Here is a 16,520-nt window from a genome sequence, read left to right as displayed (position 1 = left end):
TCTAGGGTGCCAATAATCTGACAAATCGATCGAAAAGTTTGATAATCGCAATATCTGGAACCAGGCTAAACCAATGATAAACATTCCACAATTAATAATTTTATGACTTTTAATTTTCGCAATCAGAAAACTTTAACACATAAACTTTAGTACATCGCAGGAAAATGGTACGAGATTCTGCGCTATGACCAATACTTCGAACGGGGCTGTGATTGCGGATATGCAACATACAGTGCAGAAAAAGACGGATCCATCAAGGTAGAAAACTGCTGCGAACGGCTACCGAACACAGCAACCCACTGCTCGATTGGAAAAGCATTCATAAGTTTTCCGGATGAGGTTCCACTGGAAGGAAAATTGAATGTTACTTTCGGTGGACGTAAGTATTGCTATTAGTGTGGTCAACTAACGAATCAAAAGCCATGAATGAAATTTATTTTTTCAGCACCGAAAAGTTCCAACTATTGGATCATGGACACCGACTACGACAACTATGCCGTTATCTACTCCTGCAAAAACATCTCACACAGCAAATCAGCCGAGGCGGCATGGGTACTGTCCAAGCAGCGAACCGTCCATCCGGATGTCCGCCCAGTCGTAGATGGTTTGGTGGATAAATATTTATCCCGGTCCGATATGCGAGTTACCGAACAAAGTCAACTAATGTAGGTTTTTGCTTAACGTTCTTCAAACTGGAAAACTATTTTAATGAAATCTCTTCGTAATTTTTCTTTTTCTACCAAGATGCAAATTCGAGAACACCGGGCCAAACTAGTCTTAATTGATCCGGAAAACTTTCCTCGACGAAGAAACTTGTCACCAACAGCATTGACAGCAAAAAACACAACGACCACCGAAGGCGGGGGTGGCAGGGTAGTTCAAGTTGCGATTGCTCGATGAGCGCAATCCAGGACCAGGTTCCTGTTCTTAATGGTAGTGCAAAGAGACCGCACAACTTTCAATCGGATTTTCATTTTATTAGTAAGAAAGAGAAAAAGTTTTTCTGCTAATAAATTATTGTACTCTTAAATTTTTCCATTTAATGACTTTCTGGTGGATTTTGTTATTTGGCAGGCAAACGAATCTGTGTCGCATGTTTTGTCCTTATTTAATATAGTGGTGTATAAGAAACGTTACAAGATAAGACGCAAGTTAGTTGCTTCAAACTGATAGGACACCAATATTTATGAGCAAAATCGGATTCCTGTTTGATTTAGCTGTCATTATTGATAATACATTCGATTGTGGACATTTCGGGTGAGTAGTACTCCACAGTTTTTCGTAAATATACATTATTCAAATATCAACCAATGTAGAACTTCCGGTAATTAGGTGTCGGAGTTGTAATGAGTAGAAAAAAATGATTTGGAGAACCGGCGGCGAGCATTTCTTATGCACTATTTTTCTTATCGTAAACGATAGCAACCTCATACGTTATCGTTTGACTAGCATTTTGTATGATGAAACGATTGCTTTAGATAAACGGTATCATTCATAGTAGAGTGCTAGTGCAGAACGGTTGACTTAGAACAACCGGTGAAGTAGCGTAGTTTACTGAAAAATATACGCGAAGATGGTCAAAGTATTGTTATTGGTGGTGCTTATGGGGATGATTCTGATTCCACAATCCGAAACACTGGATGTAGTTGGATCGTGCCGTCAGAATTTACCAGTACAGACTGAATTCAATATTGTGCAGGTCAGTGAAAGTGTTTTTTTTTTAATTTTAACCGAAAAACGTTAAATATAACATTTTTGAAATTTGAAAGAGAATATAAGAAAGGATTCAAATTGCTAGTACAGTTAACTTGGATCCCTCGCGTGTTTTGGATAAATAGCTCAGCCACTTTCAAAACAATCGGTACTATTTCTGAAAATTCCGGGATTAATTTGTAGTACTGATGGTATATTTGCGAGATTCAACAAAGAAAACCCAACAGTACCTATATATTGAAATTTATATGTGTGTCAACACAGACCTCGATAGTTTTCGTGATTATCTTGAAATTAAATCTTAAAATGAAATGTAGTCCGTAAATTGGTAGTGCATTACTGTATTAAGCAGTATTCAGGGTCATCCTAAGACCACTCGGGTCCCTAGGCACTATTGATCTAAGGGGTCCCTACCATTGAAATGTAAATAGATGTAGAGTATGGTTCTCCATACCACTATAGACCAACAATTAAGTTTGTGTGGGAAAAGCTATCAAAATGTATGGATATCATACATGGATTCCGCCACCAGGTGGCATTACTGGCACGGAAAAAGAATATAGGTAAAAAGTATTTTTTCTCCATTGACGGACTAAGCTAGTGCCGGTTTTACGCTTGCTCCAAAAAACGAAAACACTATTTGTGGCACTAAGTTAGTGTAGGATTCTGATGAGACGGAGTTTAAACGCAAATTCCATAACTAATTTACGCAAGATGATCTGAGTTGATATGAAAATTTATGGGCATGTGACTGTTTGATGCGTAGGATTACCAAAAATCCCGGACACTCTAAGATATAGTTATTAACGATTAATATGATAAAGGAGTACCTAATAAAAAATGTACACGAACTTTAACCTATATAATGCAACGATTCCACATTGTTTTGTTTGGATAATACCCTCAGCAGGTCGTTAGGCTCTTAAATCATACGATGTTTATTAGGGATATCATATTACTTGCTTTAATCTAAGATTCTCTATCATAAAACGTCAACAATCTAATGTTTATCGTTTTCAAGATGTAAAAGAAACTTTTCCACTGTATTTTTGAGCTTGGAGAAGCTTTTAATAAAAAAGTTTTCCTAACAACAATTTTTGACTTTTGATATTTTTATAATTTATACTATTTGCAGTCAAAAATACAATTTTCTTTTTGATTCTAATTCTAAACGCCATTTCAAATCAAAATGATGAACATTTTGATTTGAAATGGCGTTCACAATTTTCTGAAATGTTGTTGTTTTCGAGATATTTTAAATTTTGTTTTAACAACACAATTATTTTTTTATGACCTTTTTAAAATTTATTCGTGTTTCTCCATCAACAACAATAGGTTTTTCAAAAGGCCAATAACATTTCCTGTAATTTTCCTATTGGCATCAAGACGATATTCTTAACGATTTGAAAGCTATACAAAAACAATCTAAATATTAATCAACCATAGGGTATGATGATTAAACTGTATAAAAATGTATATTTTTGAAAATTTTTGTTATGAGCATTTAAATTTAAAATGTCGTTTCAAAAATAAAATTGTTTTGAATATGAAATATTAAAATAAGTCAAAAGTTATTGTTAGGAAAACTTTTTTATTAAAGGCTTCTCCATAATCCAAATCCACTGAAAAAGTTTCTTTTACGTCTTGAAAAGGATAAACATTAGATTGTTGACATTTTATGATTGGGTAACGCGAATTTTTTTAAAAAGAGCATTATTACACGAATTAATTGTTTTGGTTGGAACAAAATTCCAAATATCTCGAAAACTATCGCATTTTGATTTAACATGATTATTGGAATTATATTCTGTAATAAAATTACAGTTTTGTATGTCAATTAGTATGAAATTTAAAAACATGTGTAGTTATTATAAGAAAAACTTTTTTACCGATAAGTTCTCCATCATACAATCACATTAAAAATATTTCTTTTCTCATTAGATTTTTGTTGAGAAAGTATACAAAATTGAAAAAATGGGACTTTTTGCAATTTAAATTTTTAACATATTTTTTTTTGTTTTTGTAAAAAATTACACAACTTTTTTACATATTTTTCCGTGTTCATACCCTGTAACTCGTTCTCAGACAATTTTGCTGCATAAATTAGAGCAACTGAATAAACAAATTGAAATTAATGCCTACGCGTTTTTTCCGGAGTTCTCTTCACATAACTCCATAGCTAAAGAATGGCCAATCTATAAAAAAATTATGTGTTTTACCTCGAACTCAGCTGACTGAAATAGAAAATGTGTTTGCCAAGGAGTAGTAGTCAAGTTCATTATATGACCGTGTATGTATAGCTGGGTTTAACGTTTCGAATTCTTCTGATTTGCGTATGACTGCCACCTTGATCGCGGTATAGATGTTATGTCCAAAAATGAAAACAATTAATTTTAATTTTAGTTAAAGTTAATATTTATTTTCAGATTATCGGAGTTACAATAGCACGCAGTAACATTGAGCCGTTTAAATTTGTTTAGAACTTTTTGAATGTGATTAGTACATTCCTGATTTGATGAAAAGGGTTAGAGTCGACATCCATCTTCGAAGAAAGCCACTGGTGCTCTTACAATAAATATGCCTTGTCGCTGAATCTCGCCACCTTTGAAATCAATCGATATAATGTTGATTGAAAGCGCATATCGCCTTATGGTTCGATTAGGTTCCATCCTCGCTGTACGAATAGAAATAACGGCTGGAGTGGGCGTAGCGTATTGGTAAATCGATTGCCTTGTACGCAGCGCACATGGGTTCGAGTCCCGACCCCGCACATAGGGTTAGAAATTTTTCCTAAGAGATTTTTCTAACCCGTAGAGGCGAATGACCTTAAGGTTAAAACCTCTATAATTGAAAAAAAAAAGAAATAACGGCTCTTTGTACCCATTTTGTACAAATTTATTGTTGAGGTAGCTTTTTGTTGAATAATACAATAGACGTTTTGTTTACCCGTTTAATATGACAACCGGCTTGGGAAGACATAGTAAATTAGCTGAATGATAGATTTCAAATAATAACAATCTGCCTACTCACATTTTATAGAGAGCACCGGTGGTTAACTAATAAGCCTGACTACTGTTTACCCCTGCCTGTCAAAGTTTAATCCCAGTTGAGGTCACTAGAATTTTCTAAGAGGAAAGATTCAAGCCATTCTTTGTAAAGAAGATAGCTCATATTTTGACCTTGCGTTCACCGTTTGACCGTAAATTGAGGTTTTGAATTAAATATATACATATAAACTACACTGTGAAATTAAAATAATTTTAATTGAGGATCACAAGGTTTCTATATAATCAGGAAAAAATATTATTTGTGATGTGTCTTTATCGCTATAAGCACACCACCTCCGTAACGTTGATAAATGGTAAAAGAGTTGCGTTCGCATCGGTACATTGCGTTGTTCATCGTTAGCTCGGCGTTTAATATATCACCACGTGGCCAGGTTTCGGTGAGAACGATAATGTCGCAGTCGCAGGAAGTGAGGGTAAGCAAGAAGGTCTGCGTTTTTCTCTCATTCCACGAACGTTTTAGTAGTAGACGGACAGGCAATCATGTATTGTACACGACGGCATTTTATGAACCAAGAGGTTTTCAGAGAGCGAATCATCATTAAAGCAAAATTCTCACCTGCGTAGGGAGTTCGAAAGATCCCCTCACATCTTCCTTCCGATCGCAAGGCCGGGACAACTAAGTTGATTGGTAGCGTGACTGCTCGGATGCTTCTGTAGTACTGCATAACGGGCATGGCAGCACAGCGTGAGTTTGTATATGTGTATATGTCTCGATAATAGCATGGATAAGCTGACCAACCGTACGGAATTTGGGAGGACTGTACGGATTTTCATAGGCATCTCCGGAAAAAGTAGCTGTGCGGATTTGTCCGGAATTTGTATGGAATTTTTTAGCTCAGTGGAAGTAGAAGTACTCCCGAGATAATAAAAATTCTTCCACAAATACAAATGCAAATAGACCAAATAACGTTTCAAACTAGTCTCTCAAGATCTAAAAATATTATTTTGATGGTAAAAAGAAACCAGTAAACGAGAAACGAGTTTTGGGAATCGGTAAATTTTAAGATTTTTTTCTTAACACAAATAAAAAATGAATCGCTATCTGCCTTTACCAGTCATTTACACCATTCACATAAGTTGGGTTATAATATTGGATTCCGTGTTTAACTGGCACTAAGTTGGGGGTTCCTACTATCGATCGTTTTACGTGAGCCGATATGGTACTGAAGCTCTAAATATCGGCAGTACCGGTAAAATATCGATACATGAATATTTTTGTTTTCAAAAAAAAACAAAATCTTCAAAGAGAAAGTCTCTCTTACTTTTGCAGCGGCGTGACACAATTTAGCTCATTTCACTGCAACAGTATAGGTTGCCCGCTGTTTTCATTTGCACTCCATCGCTCTTTAATTATATATTAAATGTATCAAATCGGTCTGCGTTCTTTTATTTGCAGACGAAACGGGAAATATCGCCCACTAAAACACTGATAAAGGCCAATTGCAGAATACCGTGATTCTGATTGCGATATTGAGTATATAGTTCAGATGTGTGGCGTGGAGAATGATCACGTGGGAACGAGCGTTTATAGGTTCGCGCTTGAGACCGCGTTTATAAATTTAGAAGTGTTAAAATGTTGATTTATTGACCGGGGCGTCTTCATGTTTGCTCGATCGCGGTCATAGGTGTGTGTGTGTGTGTGTGTGTGGGTGATCGCGAAGGATTCGAGTGTTTGTATGTTAAAGTGTTTGATTGCGCAGGCGTTTGTTGCGCGTGCTAGTGAGTATTTAACTTCGTGTGTATAAATTCAATTGAACAACGGTGTAATCAGGTCATTTGGATATTCGCGAGAGTTCTTGAATGTTGACGCTTGATGCTTAATTTTGAGTGTTTGGTTCAGATACAAGTAGAGAAACAGTTTTCCTATATCACTAGAGTGTCCGGCAATGAAGTTTGTTGTCTAGTGCACATAGATATTCATTTTTTGAGGATTGTTCAACTGAAGGCATGTACGTAAGCTGCTAGGGCTGAGAGTAGGGGTTTCTGGACGTGACCGATTCATGATCGCGTAGAAATGCACGTTTGTGTTGCACATGACACCTCGTGTATCAATTCGTAAGTGTTAAAACGTTCAGTCAATCACAGGGGCGTTTTTATGTTGGCGAGATTATGTTTACAAACTCTGTATTTTAAAGTGGGAGCTCCAGGACGAGTACAATCCCATACTAAATTTGCAAAAGGGCGAATAAGATTTGTAAACAAACTTTTATTATGATGGTTTCTCTTAATTTACTATAATTTCAAAGCAGAAAATAATTGAAATTACTTCTACGAAGGGTAAAAATTTACATTAACGCATATTTTTCATGAAATTCCACTCTGCAGCAGACTAATGAGCGAAACAAGTTTGTGTACAAAAAACACTTTCGCCCTTTTGACGAATTAATATTGAATTCATGAACGCGCGAGAGCAGACGTTAGTATGATAACAAAATCGTGGGTGTAGGAATGTTGTTAATACTGGAAGTACTAAGCTTATTCCAAATGATATCAAATAAAGTGACCCTTGATTTTACGTCTATTCGTATTGAACCGGTTATTCGCCAGTTGGAACATTTGCTAAAAGTTTTCAGAGCTAAGCCTTACAAAAGTCACCTCTATCCAAATTCAAAAACTTCGTGTTTATGGATAATAGCAAAATCGAGATGAAACTATACGATCAGGCGCTTCTTACTTGCGATATAGCTATTAAAACTATCATGTCGCAATACAGAAAAGTGAAATCAATTGTGAAAAAAAATACTGTGACAAACATATTTCTTGATACTCCAATAGTGATTACGTGATAGGGACCATTCATAAATTACGTAACGCTTTTAGGGGGAGGGGGGGGGAGGGGGTTCGACAAGTTGTTACATATTGTGACATAGGGGGGAGGGGGAGTAAGCTAGATGTTTTCCCTCAGGAAAATTTTTTTTTTCAAGCAATTCGTTACGTAATAGGGGAGGGGGGGATAAAGAAATTTGTGACAATTTGTTACATGGGGGGAGGGGGCAATTTTTGGCAATTTTTGCGTTACGTAATTTATGAATGGTCCCATAGGAATGCGGTCTTCCTACCTCACAATATACAACCCACGACACTACCGTTCCACAGGCAACGCTTTGCCCGTATCAATGACAAATTCCTACCTACTCGTTCTTTGTTGAAACGGTTCACTATCATGTTCAAGTAATAATGGTAACTGCAAAACCGCAAAAAACTGTGTACAATAACTATAAATCAAACACAAGCTTCATCAGTGAGGAAGCAAATAATAAAGAAGACGGATTCACACTCGTGGTCTGTAATGGCCAAAAGTAAGAAAGAAGAGCCAACCGCGATCATCCAGTATTGTACGATCACAGGACAGGAAGCAAATATTAGTCTGCTGCGTAAAAGAATCTCTACGCGTCATAGCAAATTGCGTGCACTGTCCCTCTTCTGAGCTTACTACTGATGTTTTATTTCTGTCGACTTGTATAGTATCCTGTTTATACGTACAGCGAACTGGGAAACATTTTATTTATTTCTGTATTCATATTTCAACATTTTGCAAACAAACGTTTCAGGACTCTGAACTCTGTAATCGGATCATAGTTAAAATTCACAATTTCGAGATTTCCGGCAGTGTATTTGAAATCTTTCTGAATCCAGTTTCCTTGCAATCTAAATGCTAAAACCCAAAATTACCGACCCCAAAGGTTTGATATCTACTTTAATTTAATTATAACAGTCTGCAATAATTTCTAACAATCTTCCTGGACAGCAAGTTCATTCTGAATTTGACATAAAAATGTCAAATAGAAAACTTTTTTCTACATATTTTAAAAGCATAATGTAATGAATGAAACGAAGTCTCGGAATGATCTAGCAAAGCTTTGATAGTAAACAAACTAGTTTGGTTTCATGAATGCGCACTGCTTTTTAAATAACAAAGCTCAGAATGCTAACACACAAACTTTTACATCTTTCAGTACTCCAGCACTCACACTGAATACTAAAAATATTTTGTAAAAATTCTATCGCTTGTGGTGAAATATAGTGAACGTAAGAAATTCTAAACTGCTTAATAAATCAACTTTTGTGTTCATAATTCTGAAATGAAAGGTGTATGGATTTTTCCTAGCCCACAGTTGGTCAGCTTAGGCATGGAGATTATGCTTCGTTCAAGTAACAGATGATTATACGAACGTGTTACGAAACATTTCGTTTCATTCACGGAAAATAGTTTCGTCATCAACGCTAACTTTCGTGCGACTTACAATAAATAATATGAAAAATTACGAAAATATTTGGTCATCAACTCGGCATTTTTCAGTTCGTGAAATGAACAAAACCAACTAGGTATGTATTTATAATGCACGAAAATGCTTCGTTGCAGAAAACGATGGAAGAATTCGTGCATTGTATGAAGATTTTCGTTCTATTGATGAATTTATATTTTAGTGTTGTCTAATAATTAAGAGAAAATTCGATCCACGTATAATCTTTTAGCACTGGAAGAAAATCGACTTATTATTCTAGTTTCAAAATTCTAATAAAGATGCGTTGTTAAATGTATAACATAACCTTTTTTAACATATTAAAAATTACTGCTATTTCACTTCCTGTCATATATGATTCATACTGTTGCTTATTTATTCAACAGTCCCCATTATAATACTTATCAAGCACATATCAAGAAAAGGCTCAGATAAATATTAATTATTCATATGAGACCGTTATATTACGGAAACATTCCATTCGATATCAGTTACGCGTATTGACCATCAATCAAATGTACACTCCCCACTAGACTTGAAAAAAGTGACTCATCAGTAGTCAGCTAAATGCTTTGATGCCTATTGAATGAACGGATAACATGCTCTCATATTACTGTAAATTGTTTAAATTAAGGTGCAATTTAAACAAACCACGAAAAAAGCAATTGATTTCCTCACCGTTCACAAATACTTTATGAAAGCTATTTATTAATTTTCTACCAATGCACGGGTTTTTTTTGTTTGAAGTAAAGTTAGTTCAGAGAACCTGTTGCCTTTATGAGTATGCTTCTACAAGAATATTTGGTTGAGTGATTAATTCACCTCTGTGAAATACAAATTTTATTTTTGTTACTGATCAAGATGAAGACTGTATATCTTCAGCAAAGTTGTAGCTTGTATTATTCAAAAAGGCATGCGGGTCTCAGAAGCCCGGCACGTTACAATTTTTTAGTTATAAAAAAATGTGTATGCAGTATAAGCTTGGGCATGGAAATTTTGATAAGTAGCTTTGAAATCTATAAAAAAAATAAAGAATTGTGAAATTGTCATCTATGGAGTGCTGCGCAGCTATCTTTGAATGCACCAAAAGGCAAGCCGGGCCTGGCAGGCCCGGTGTGCATGCAATATTTACTAGGAATACCACGGGTTTTATACATTAATATTTATCTAAAAAAACATTTTGATGAGTTCGTCTTCATATTAGCATTATTTTTTCATGTTTTGATTGATTTTATCTTTTTACCTTTTCTTATAAGAAAAAAATCTTGAAAGTTTGAGCGAATTCTTTTATAAGAAATGTTAAAATAGCTCATGACGGGTGTCATATTTTTCTGGGTAAATACTTTTATTTCACCCACTGTGGTCTACTTGACAATTATTTGGATGCAACATAACCTAACTCTGTCGTTATTGTCTATTTTTGTTGTCTATTCTTTGTGTTATAAATGGTTGTCGTAATTATTCAAATTGTACGATCTAGAAACAACAAAAAATTGAAATGCCTATAAGACGATATGCCCATGTTTTCAATCGTCTCAAAGAATCTAAAATAATGGAAGAAATTCGAGCAAATTCAACAGCAGACGATTCCGAAACTGATTTGCAAAGCGAGGAAGAAGATGTGCATGATATTGCTTTCGACGATGAATCTGATGCAGACTCGGAAGAAAAATCTGAATAAAATCTGAAACCCATAAACATTTATTGGTCGTGTTCAAACGAAATGGAGCTCAGAACCAATCGACAGTCGACGTGATCTTCCGAGTACTCACCTTTTGGAAAAAAAATTTGATCTTTTTACATCCATCGCCTTATACGCTGAAATCGGGATTTGCTGCGTATTCGTACTCATCATCCTGTAAATCCGGAACCGGAAGTCGGATCAATTATAAATTCAACAGCAGCCAATGGGAATGCTGTACCTTTCATTTGAAACCAAGTTTGTAAAAATCGGTAAAGAATTCGCTGAGAAATAGGTATGACATTATCTTAGGAACTTGGTAAGTTCCCCCGGGGCATCAAGAACCGTCATAGCTGGCCAATGTGGTCGAAGTGCCTTCGATGGGTCATTAATGATCTAGACATGCAAAGCCAAGTAATGTTGCACATATTTTAATATATATTGCATCATTTGGACATCATGGTGGTATCAGTTTCTATGGAAATTTGCTGTGTGATTGTACTCTTCAATCCGTAACTCCAGAACCGAAAGTCGGATCAATGAAAAAAATCAATAGCGACCGATGGGAAGGCTGTACCTTTCATTTGAGACTAAATTTGTACAAATCGGTCCAGCCACCTCTGAGAAAAATCGGTGAGATTGTTTGCCACATACATACATCCATACATACATACATACACACATACAGACATTTTACGATCTCGACGAACTGAGTCGAATGGTATAAGAGATTTGGCCCTGCGGGTCTCGGTTAAAAAGTCGAAAATTCGACCGATTGCATAACCTTTCTATATGAAAACGCAAAAAGGAGCTTGAATGTAGATGGCCCTGAGAGGCCCGGCTTGCCCTTTAATGTTAACAAAGGTGAACAGCTCTCATGTTATGGGCCATTTTATATGGAAGAGCCTTTAAAATTAGGTTTTGAATGATAACTTTATTCTCCATTCGTTTACGTTTTTTGTATCCAGAGCCCCCGAGAGGGGAGGGAGGACGGGATGTTTCCCCCCGGGCCCAGAGTTGTGGAGGGGGCCCGGACTTTGAACATAAAAAATTATTCTATCAAATATTATTTCAATACTATTTGAAAATTCAATTACAACTCACAAACTTTCAACGCACAGTGGACAACTGTCATATGATGGACATGGTCAAATTTTTATCTTTTCAGGACGATATAACTTCTATTTCTACTTATTTCAATCCGTCGTTGCTGTTAAATGAATCACAAAAGAATCTATTAGAAAGATGAAGAAAATTCAGCAACCTACTTTTAGAATGCTCGACTGGTCTAAAAGGATTTGTGAAACAATTTCTGAATAAGTCCACAAATCAAGAAACATGAAAATACACGATAATACACGAAGAAAACAGTTCATAGTAATTTTTCATATTCACTTTAAAAGTTTTATTTAAATACAACAACCCGAAAGTTTTTGTCATCTTTAATTAAATTTCCCAATTCAAATGATTTTTTCCATTTTTTCTCTTGTTTCATATTTGCTTTTATCTATCTTCTATTCGTTCCTTTTGCATATGCTTTTTTAATTTATTTTATTAAATTTAGTTAATTTATTTAACTAAACTTTTATTTCCTATTATTTCTTTGTAATCTTTCATATCTTCCAATAAACCAATATTTTAATATTCCTCCATCCGCTTTTTCAAATTTTTCATTTCATGATTCTCTTATTTGCTTTGATTTTTTTTTATTTCTTTGGTTTTAATTATTTTTATGCTTATGTGATATTTTCTGTTCTCCATTTATCAGTTTTGAAATTTATGCTTTTCTTTTCAATATTCTCCCATTGTTTGTTATATGTATATTCCATTACCTGTAGTATTTAAACAGTTTTGAATTCCATGTTTTCAATTTTGTTACTTTTTTTCATTTGATTATTTTACCTATTATTTTGTTTTGATCTTTTTGCGTTTTTTTAATTTTATTTCCAATTTTACTTTATATAGGTTTATTTATTCTATATTCCATTTATTTTTTTAAGTTTTCTCTTGTTTTTCTTTATATTAATATTCCTGTTTTTCCCATTTCTTAATAATGCTTTAAATGGGCATTTTGAATTAACATGCTTTCTATGGTTTCGCCATTGTTCCTTTTTAATTTTTTCTTCAATCTATTTCGTCCAATTGTTCCCATTTATTTTTTTTGTTAGTTTTTTTTAAATAACTTGTCCATTTTTAATTTTTCATAGTTATTTTATTCTTATCTTTTTATTAAATTTTTGTATTTTAACATTTCTTCTATTCCGAAACATTTTTAACATTTTCCCATTTTCTTGTTTTCATGCTTTCCGTTAATATGCTACTAATTTGTATATTTCTAACATTTCGTACAATTCTTGATTTTACATCCAACTCAGTGGATCCGTTTCGTTCATTTCTATATTTGTTTATACTAGTCTTTTATATATTTTTTTGCATTCATTATTCTTTCTTTCGCCATTTCTACTGTTTTCCATGTAATGGAAAATGCTCGCTTTTTACTATTTTACCCATTTTGCAATATTTTTAAATTTCTTCAATGATTCTAATCTCCTTTTTCATTTCCTGCATTTAATTTGATTGTATCTATTATGCAATCTGTTTTATTTTGCTATTTCTTCATATTGTTTACATACTTTCATTTTTTTAATTTTTCCATTGCCGTAATTTTATCCTTTTTCTGTCGTTACTCTGTTATGGATTTTGTTTTTTATTTTTGATGCAGGTAAATTTTTTACTAAATGCAAATTATTAATCTTTTTCTATTTTTTAAATGTCACTTTGTTTTTCTTTATCCTTTTCTATTTTTTATTATTAATCCTTTTCTATTTTTTAAATGTCACTTTGTTTTTCTCTCATTAAATTTTACCTCCATTGAATGTACTTTTTGTTTTTATTTCAATTTATTACATTTCCATTTTGACACTATTTCTGCAATTTGTGAAAAATTTTAATTATGAGTTTTTCAATAATATTGTACTAAATATATAAGGATTGTCGCATAGGTTTGGACGCTCTATAGGTTGGGACAGCTCGATATTTTCGATATTTGCGTTCTTATGCAGTGCTGCCATCTGTTATTTTTAGCACATACTAGAGTCGGCTGTAGCTCACATTTTATGCCAAGTTGAAGTTATAGTTCATTCTTGTCACAGCTGCACTGAGCAGTATCAAAAAACGAGCGGAAAAGCTTTTGTTGTGCTGATTTTTGGACCATTTTAAATTGAATCTTTTTCATCAAAATTGCAACGTAAATAATTTTAAAGTGTTAAGAAGTAACTGAAATATTACTACCGATCAGGGTTTTGCGTTTGCTTCATTGGACTTCTTTTCTTCAAAAAATAGGTTGGGACAAGCGTATCGCATAAGTTGGGACACCATGCACTTACGCATGCGTACAAGATTGCGTACAAGTTTTACATGTAAAGGCTGTAAGATTAACTGGAAATGGAAGTAAATAAGTATTTCAGCTACTTATTCTTATTCTAAAATACCAATTAACAATTAAGTATTAACCAAAAAAATAAATATAATGCATTAAAGTTTAAATTGTCTTTAATTATTTAAATTGTTTGAAGTGTCCCAACCTATAGGACAAAATTTGTATGGCCATTTTGCCGTCATGCAGAAAATTAACCCTGAGTCTTATTTAAAATTGCAAGTAAACATCTTCCATTCGTAGACATTAAGCAACTAAATATATCTACAAAATGGTGTACTACAAGCTAAACATATTGTCATGGAAACAAGATATCAGCTTCTAAACAAACCCGTCCCAACCTATACTACATTCCCTTAAATGAAAGTCTCGCAAAAATCACCTGAATAAGTTTTCCCTGAAACCAAAAAGTCGGTAACACTATCGAACACATTGGAAGTTGTATTTACAAAGACTGATACCGTCATCTGGATAAATCTGGATAAATGTGAAAATATTGATAAATCTTTCAAAGCTACTAAAAATTTCGTAGCGAGATTTTACGATCAATTGCCTGCGTGCAGAAAGATGCCTTTTTATTTGACATTTGCAGCTATAAAAGTGTCGTCCAAGCAAGAGGAGCAACACAAAATAATTTGCTCGCGTGTAGCCTGAATCCGAATTACTTGCACGTCCAATTAGCGAAACCGTTAAAAGTTACCAAATCAACTATCACCAGCCGGAGGAACAGTGGCCAATATTTTCAAGCATATGAAGCTGTAGAAGTTCACACAGAAATATCTGGTTTGGCAGGTTTTCTGTACCTTTGGTTTGAAAAGCGACATTTTTATTGCGACCGAGCCCATTAACAAGGAAATTTATGTGACAGAGTGCATGCAAAACGTCTGCTACCTGTCATGAAGCAATACGATTCCACGATATTTTGGCTGGATTTTTAATGCAGCCATTACGGAAAAAGGTCATGTGATATAACGCCTACAAGGTTCTTGTGGCGCCCAAGGACAAGAATCCTCCCAACACACTAGAGCTCGGCCCAATCGAGGGCTATTGGTCCATCGTCAAGCAGAACCTGAAGAAGATCCAAAACTGTTAAAGTAAACTGGCTGTGGCGAAAAAATGGACGAGGTGGCATAATTTGATGGCAATAGTTAAAAGACGGTCAACCGAATGCTTAGCTGAATATTTTTCTGTATTCTGTATGCTATTTGGAATACTTAAGAAAATTAAAAAAAATTTATCGTTGTTTGACCAAATTTTGATCAAAGACGACGCCGGTGGTTGAGCGGTATGCGACCGCCGCTCAGTCCAGTAGGTCCGTTTTCCATTCCAAGCTGAGGTTTTTTTATATTAAAAGCCATAGTACTCAAGGTAGAGCAAGGAGCTGAAGAAATTTTTTTTTAAAAGATTTCAAGCTATTCTATATCGATGTTTCAGGTTTGTAGGGATTATTATCGATTATGATTGCTATACTGCTTTTGCTCCTGAAGTGGACAAAGCGAACACACCTTTGGTATAGGCTCAGCGATAATTGTATTCAAAATAATATGCTGCCTTTATGGAAGAACAATTGAAATACCAGTTATAATACTGCAAACTAGATATATAAATTTTCCATGAGTTACAATTTATTTGACTCTTGTTATATCTATTAATTTCAATAACTTCTCTGAACTTGCAGTACATGGGCATCTGGTATGAAATAAAGCGTTATGAAAATGTAAACCAGCCGAACGGGGATTGTGTCACAGCCCAGTACACGTTGAACCCCACCACGATGGAAGTAGCCATAAATAACAGTATGAAACAGCTACCCAGTCAGGATCTGTTGAGCAGTCAGGGACGAGCACTACTCGCTACCACCAATGGTGAGGCCAAGTTGAAAGTTCGTTTCGACAGCACCCCGGCGACAACTACCGACTCAGACTACTGGATACTGGCAACTGATTATCAGGACTATTCCGTGGTTTGGTCCTGCCGACCAAACGGCCTCAACTCCATCGGTAGGAAACATTTAGTTGTAGTAGAGTTATAACGCAAGAAATCTTGTATTGTCCTTCATTTCCATTCTAGAATCTGCTTGGGTACTTTCTCGCAAACCTACATTGGAATCAACGGCGTTGGTACTGGCTAACAATGTCATAGCGGCCAACTTAGCAAAGGATTCGTTCAGACCGACCAAACAAGGCAGCGACTACTGTGGTAATGCTCCAACGATGGCAGTTTCTCTAATAGGGTTCTTGTTTATCGCGCTTGTCGTAGCACAAATAAAACATTAGAAAAAAATCGAAGAGTTGGAATAAAATCGATCATTCCTTTTAAATGAAATTTGTTCGTACTTATATCAAATAAATTTTTATTGACTTCGTTGTAGTCATTTA

The 16,520-nt window shown here is 34.8% G+C and overlaps 1 protein-coding gene across 1 annotated transcript in view; it reads left to right on the top strand.

The window, feature by feature from the left end:
• The window catches only part of LOC131680720 (uncharacterized), a 34,943-nt gene extending 18,482 nt beyond the window's left edge, over positions 1-16,461 (top strand). The window contains exons 2-6 of the mRNA XM_058961429.1: positions 151-379; positions 446-665; positions 1,564-1,699; positions 15,821-16,142; positions 16,213-16,461. Of these exons, the coding sequence (XP_058817412.1) occupies positions 151-379; positions 446-665; positions 1,564-1,699; positions 15,821-16,142; positions 16,213-16,418 (1,113 nt within the window). The 3' untranslated portion in view covers positions 16,419-16,461. The remainder of the gene's footprint in view (positions 1-150; positions 380-445; positions 666-1,563; positions 1,700-15,820; positions 16,143-16,212) is intronic.
• The last annotated feature ends 59 nt before the right edge of the window (positions 16,462-16,520 follow it).

Source organism: Topomyia yanbarensis, chromosome 2, assembly GCF_030247195.1.
Source record: "Topomyia yanbarensis strain Yona2022 chromosome 2, ASM3024719v1, whole genome shotgun sequence".
NCBI classification, from domain to species: Eukaryota; Metazoa; Arthropoda; class Insecta; order Diptera; family Culicidae; genus Topomyia; species Topomyia yanbarensis.
This window is presented reverse-complemented; position numbering and strand designations above follow the sequence as displayed.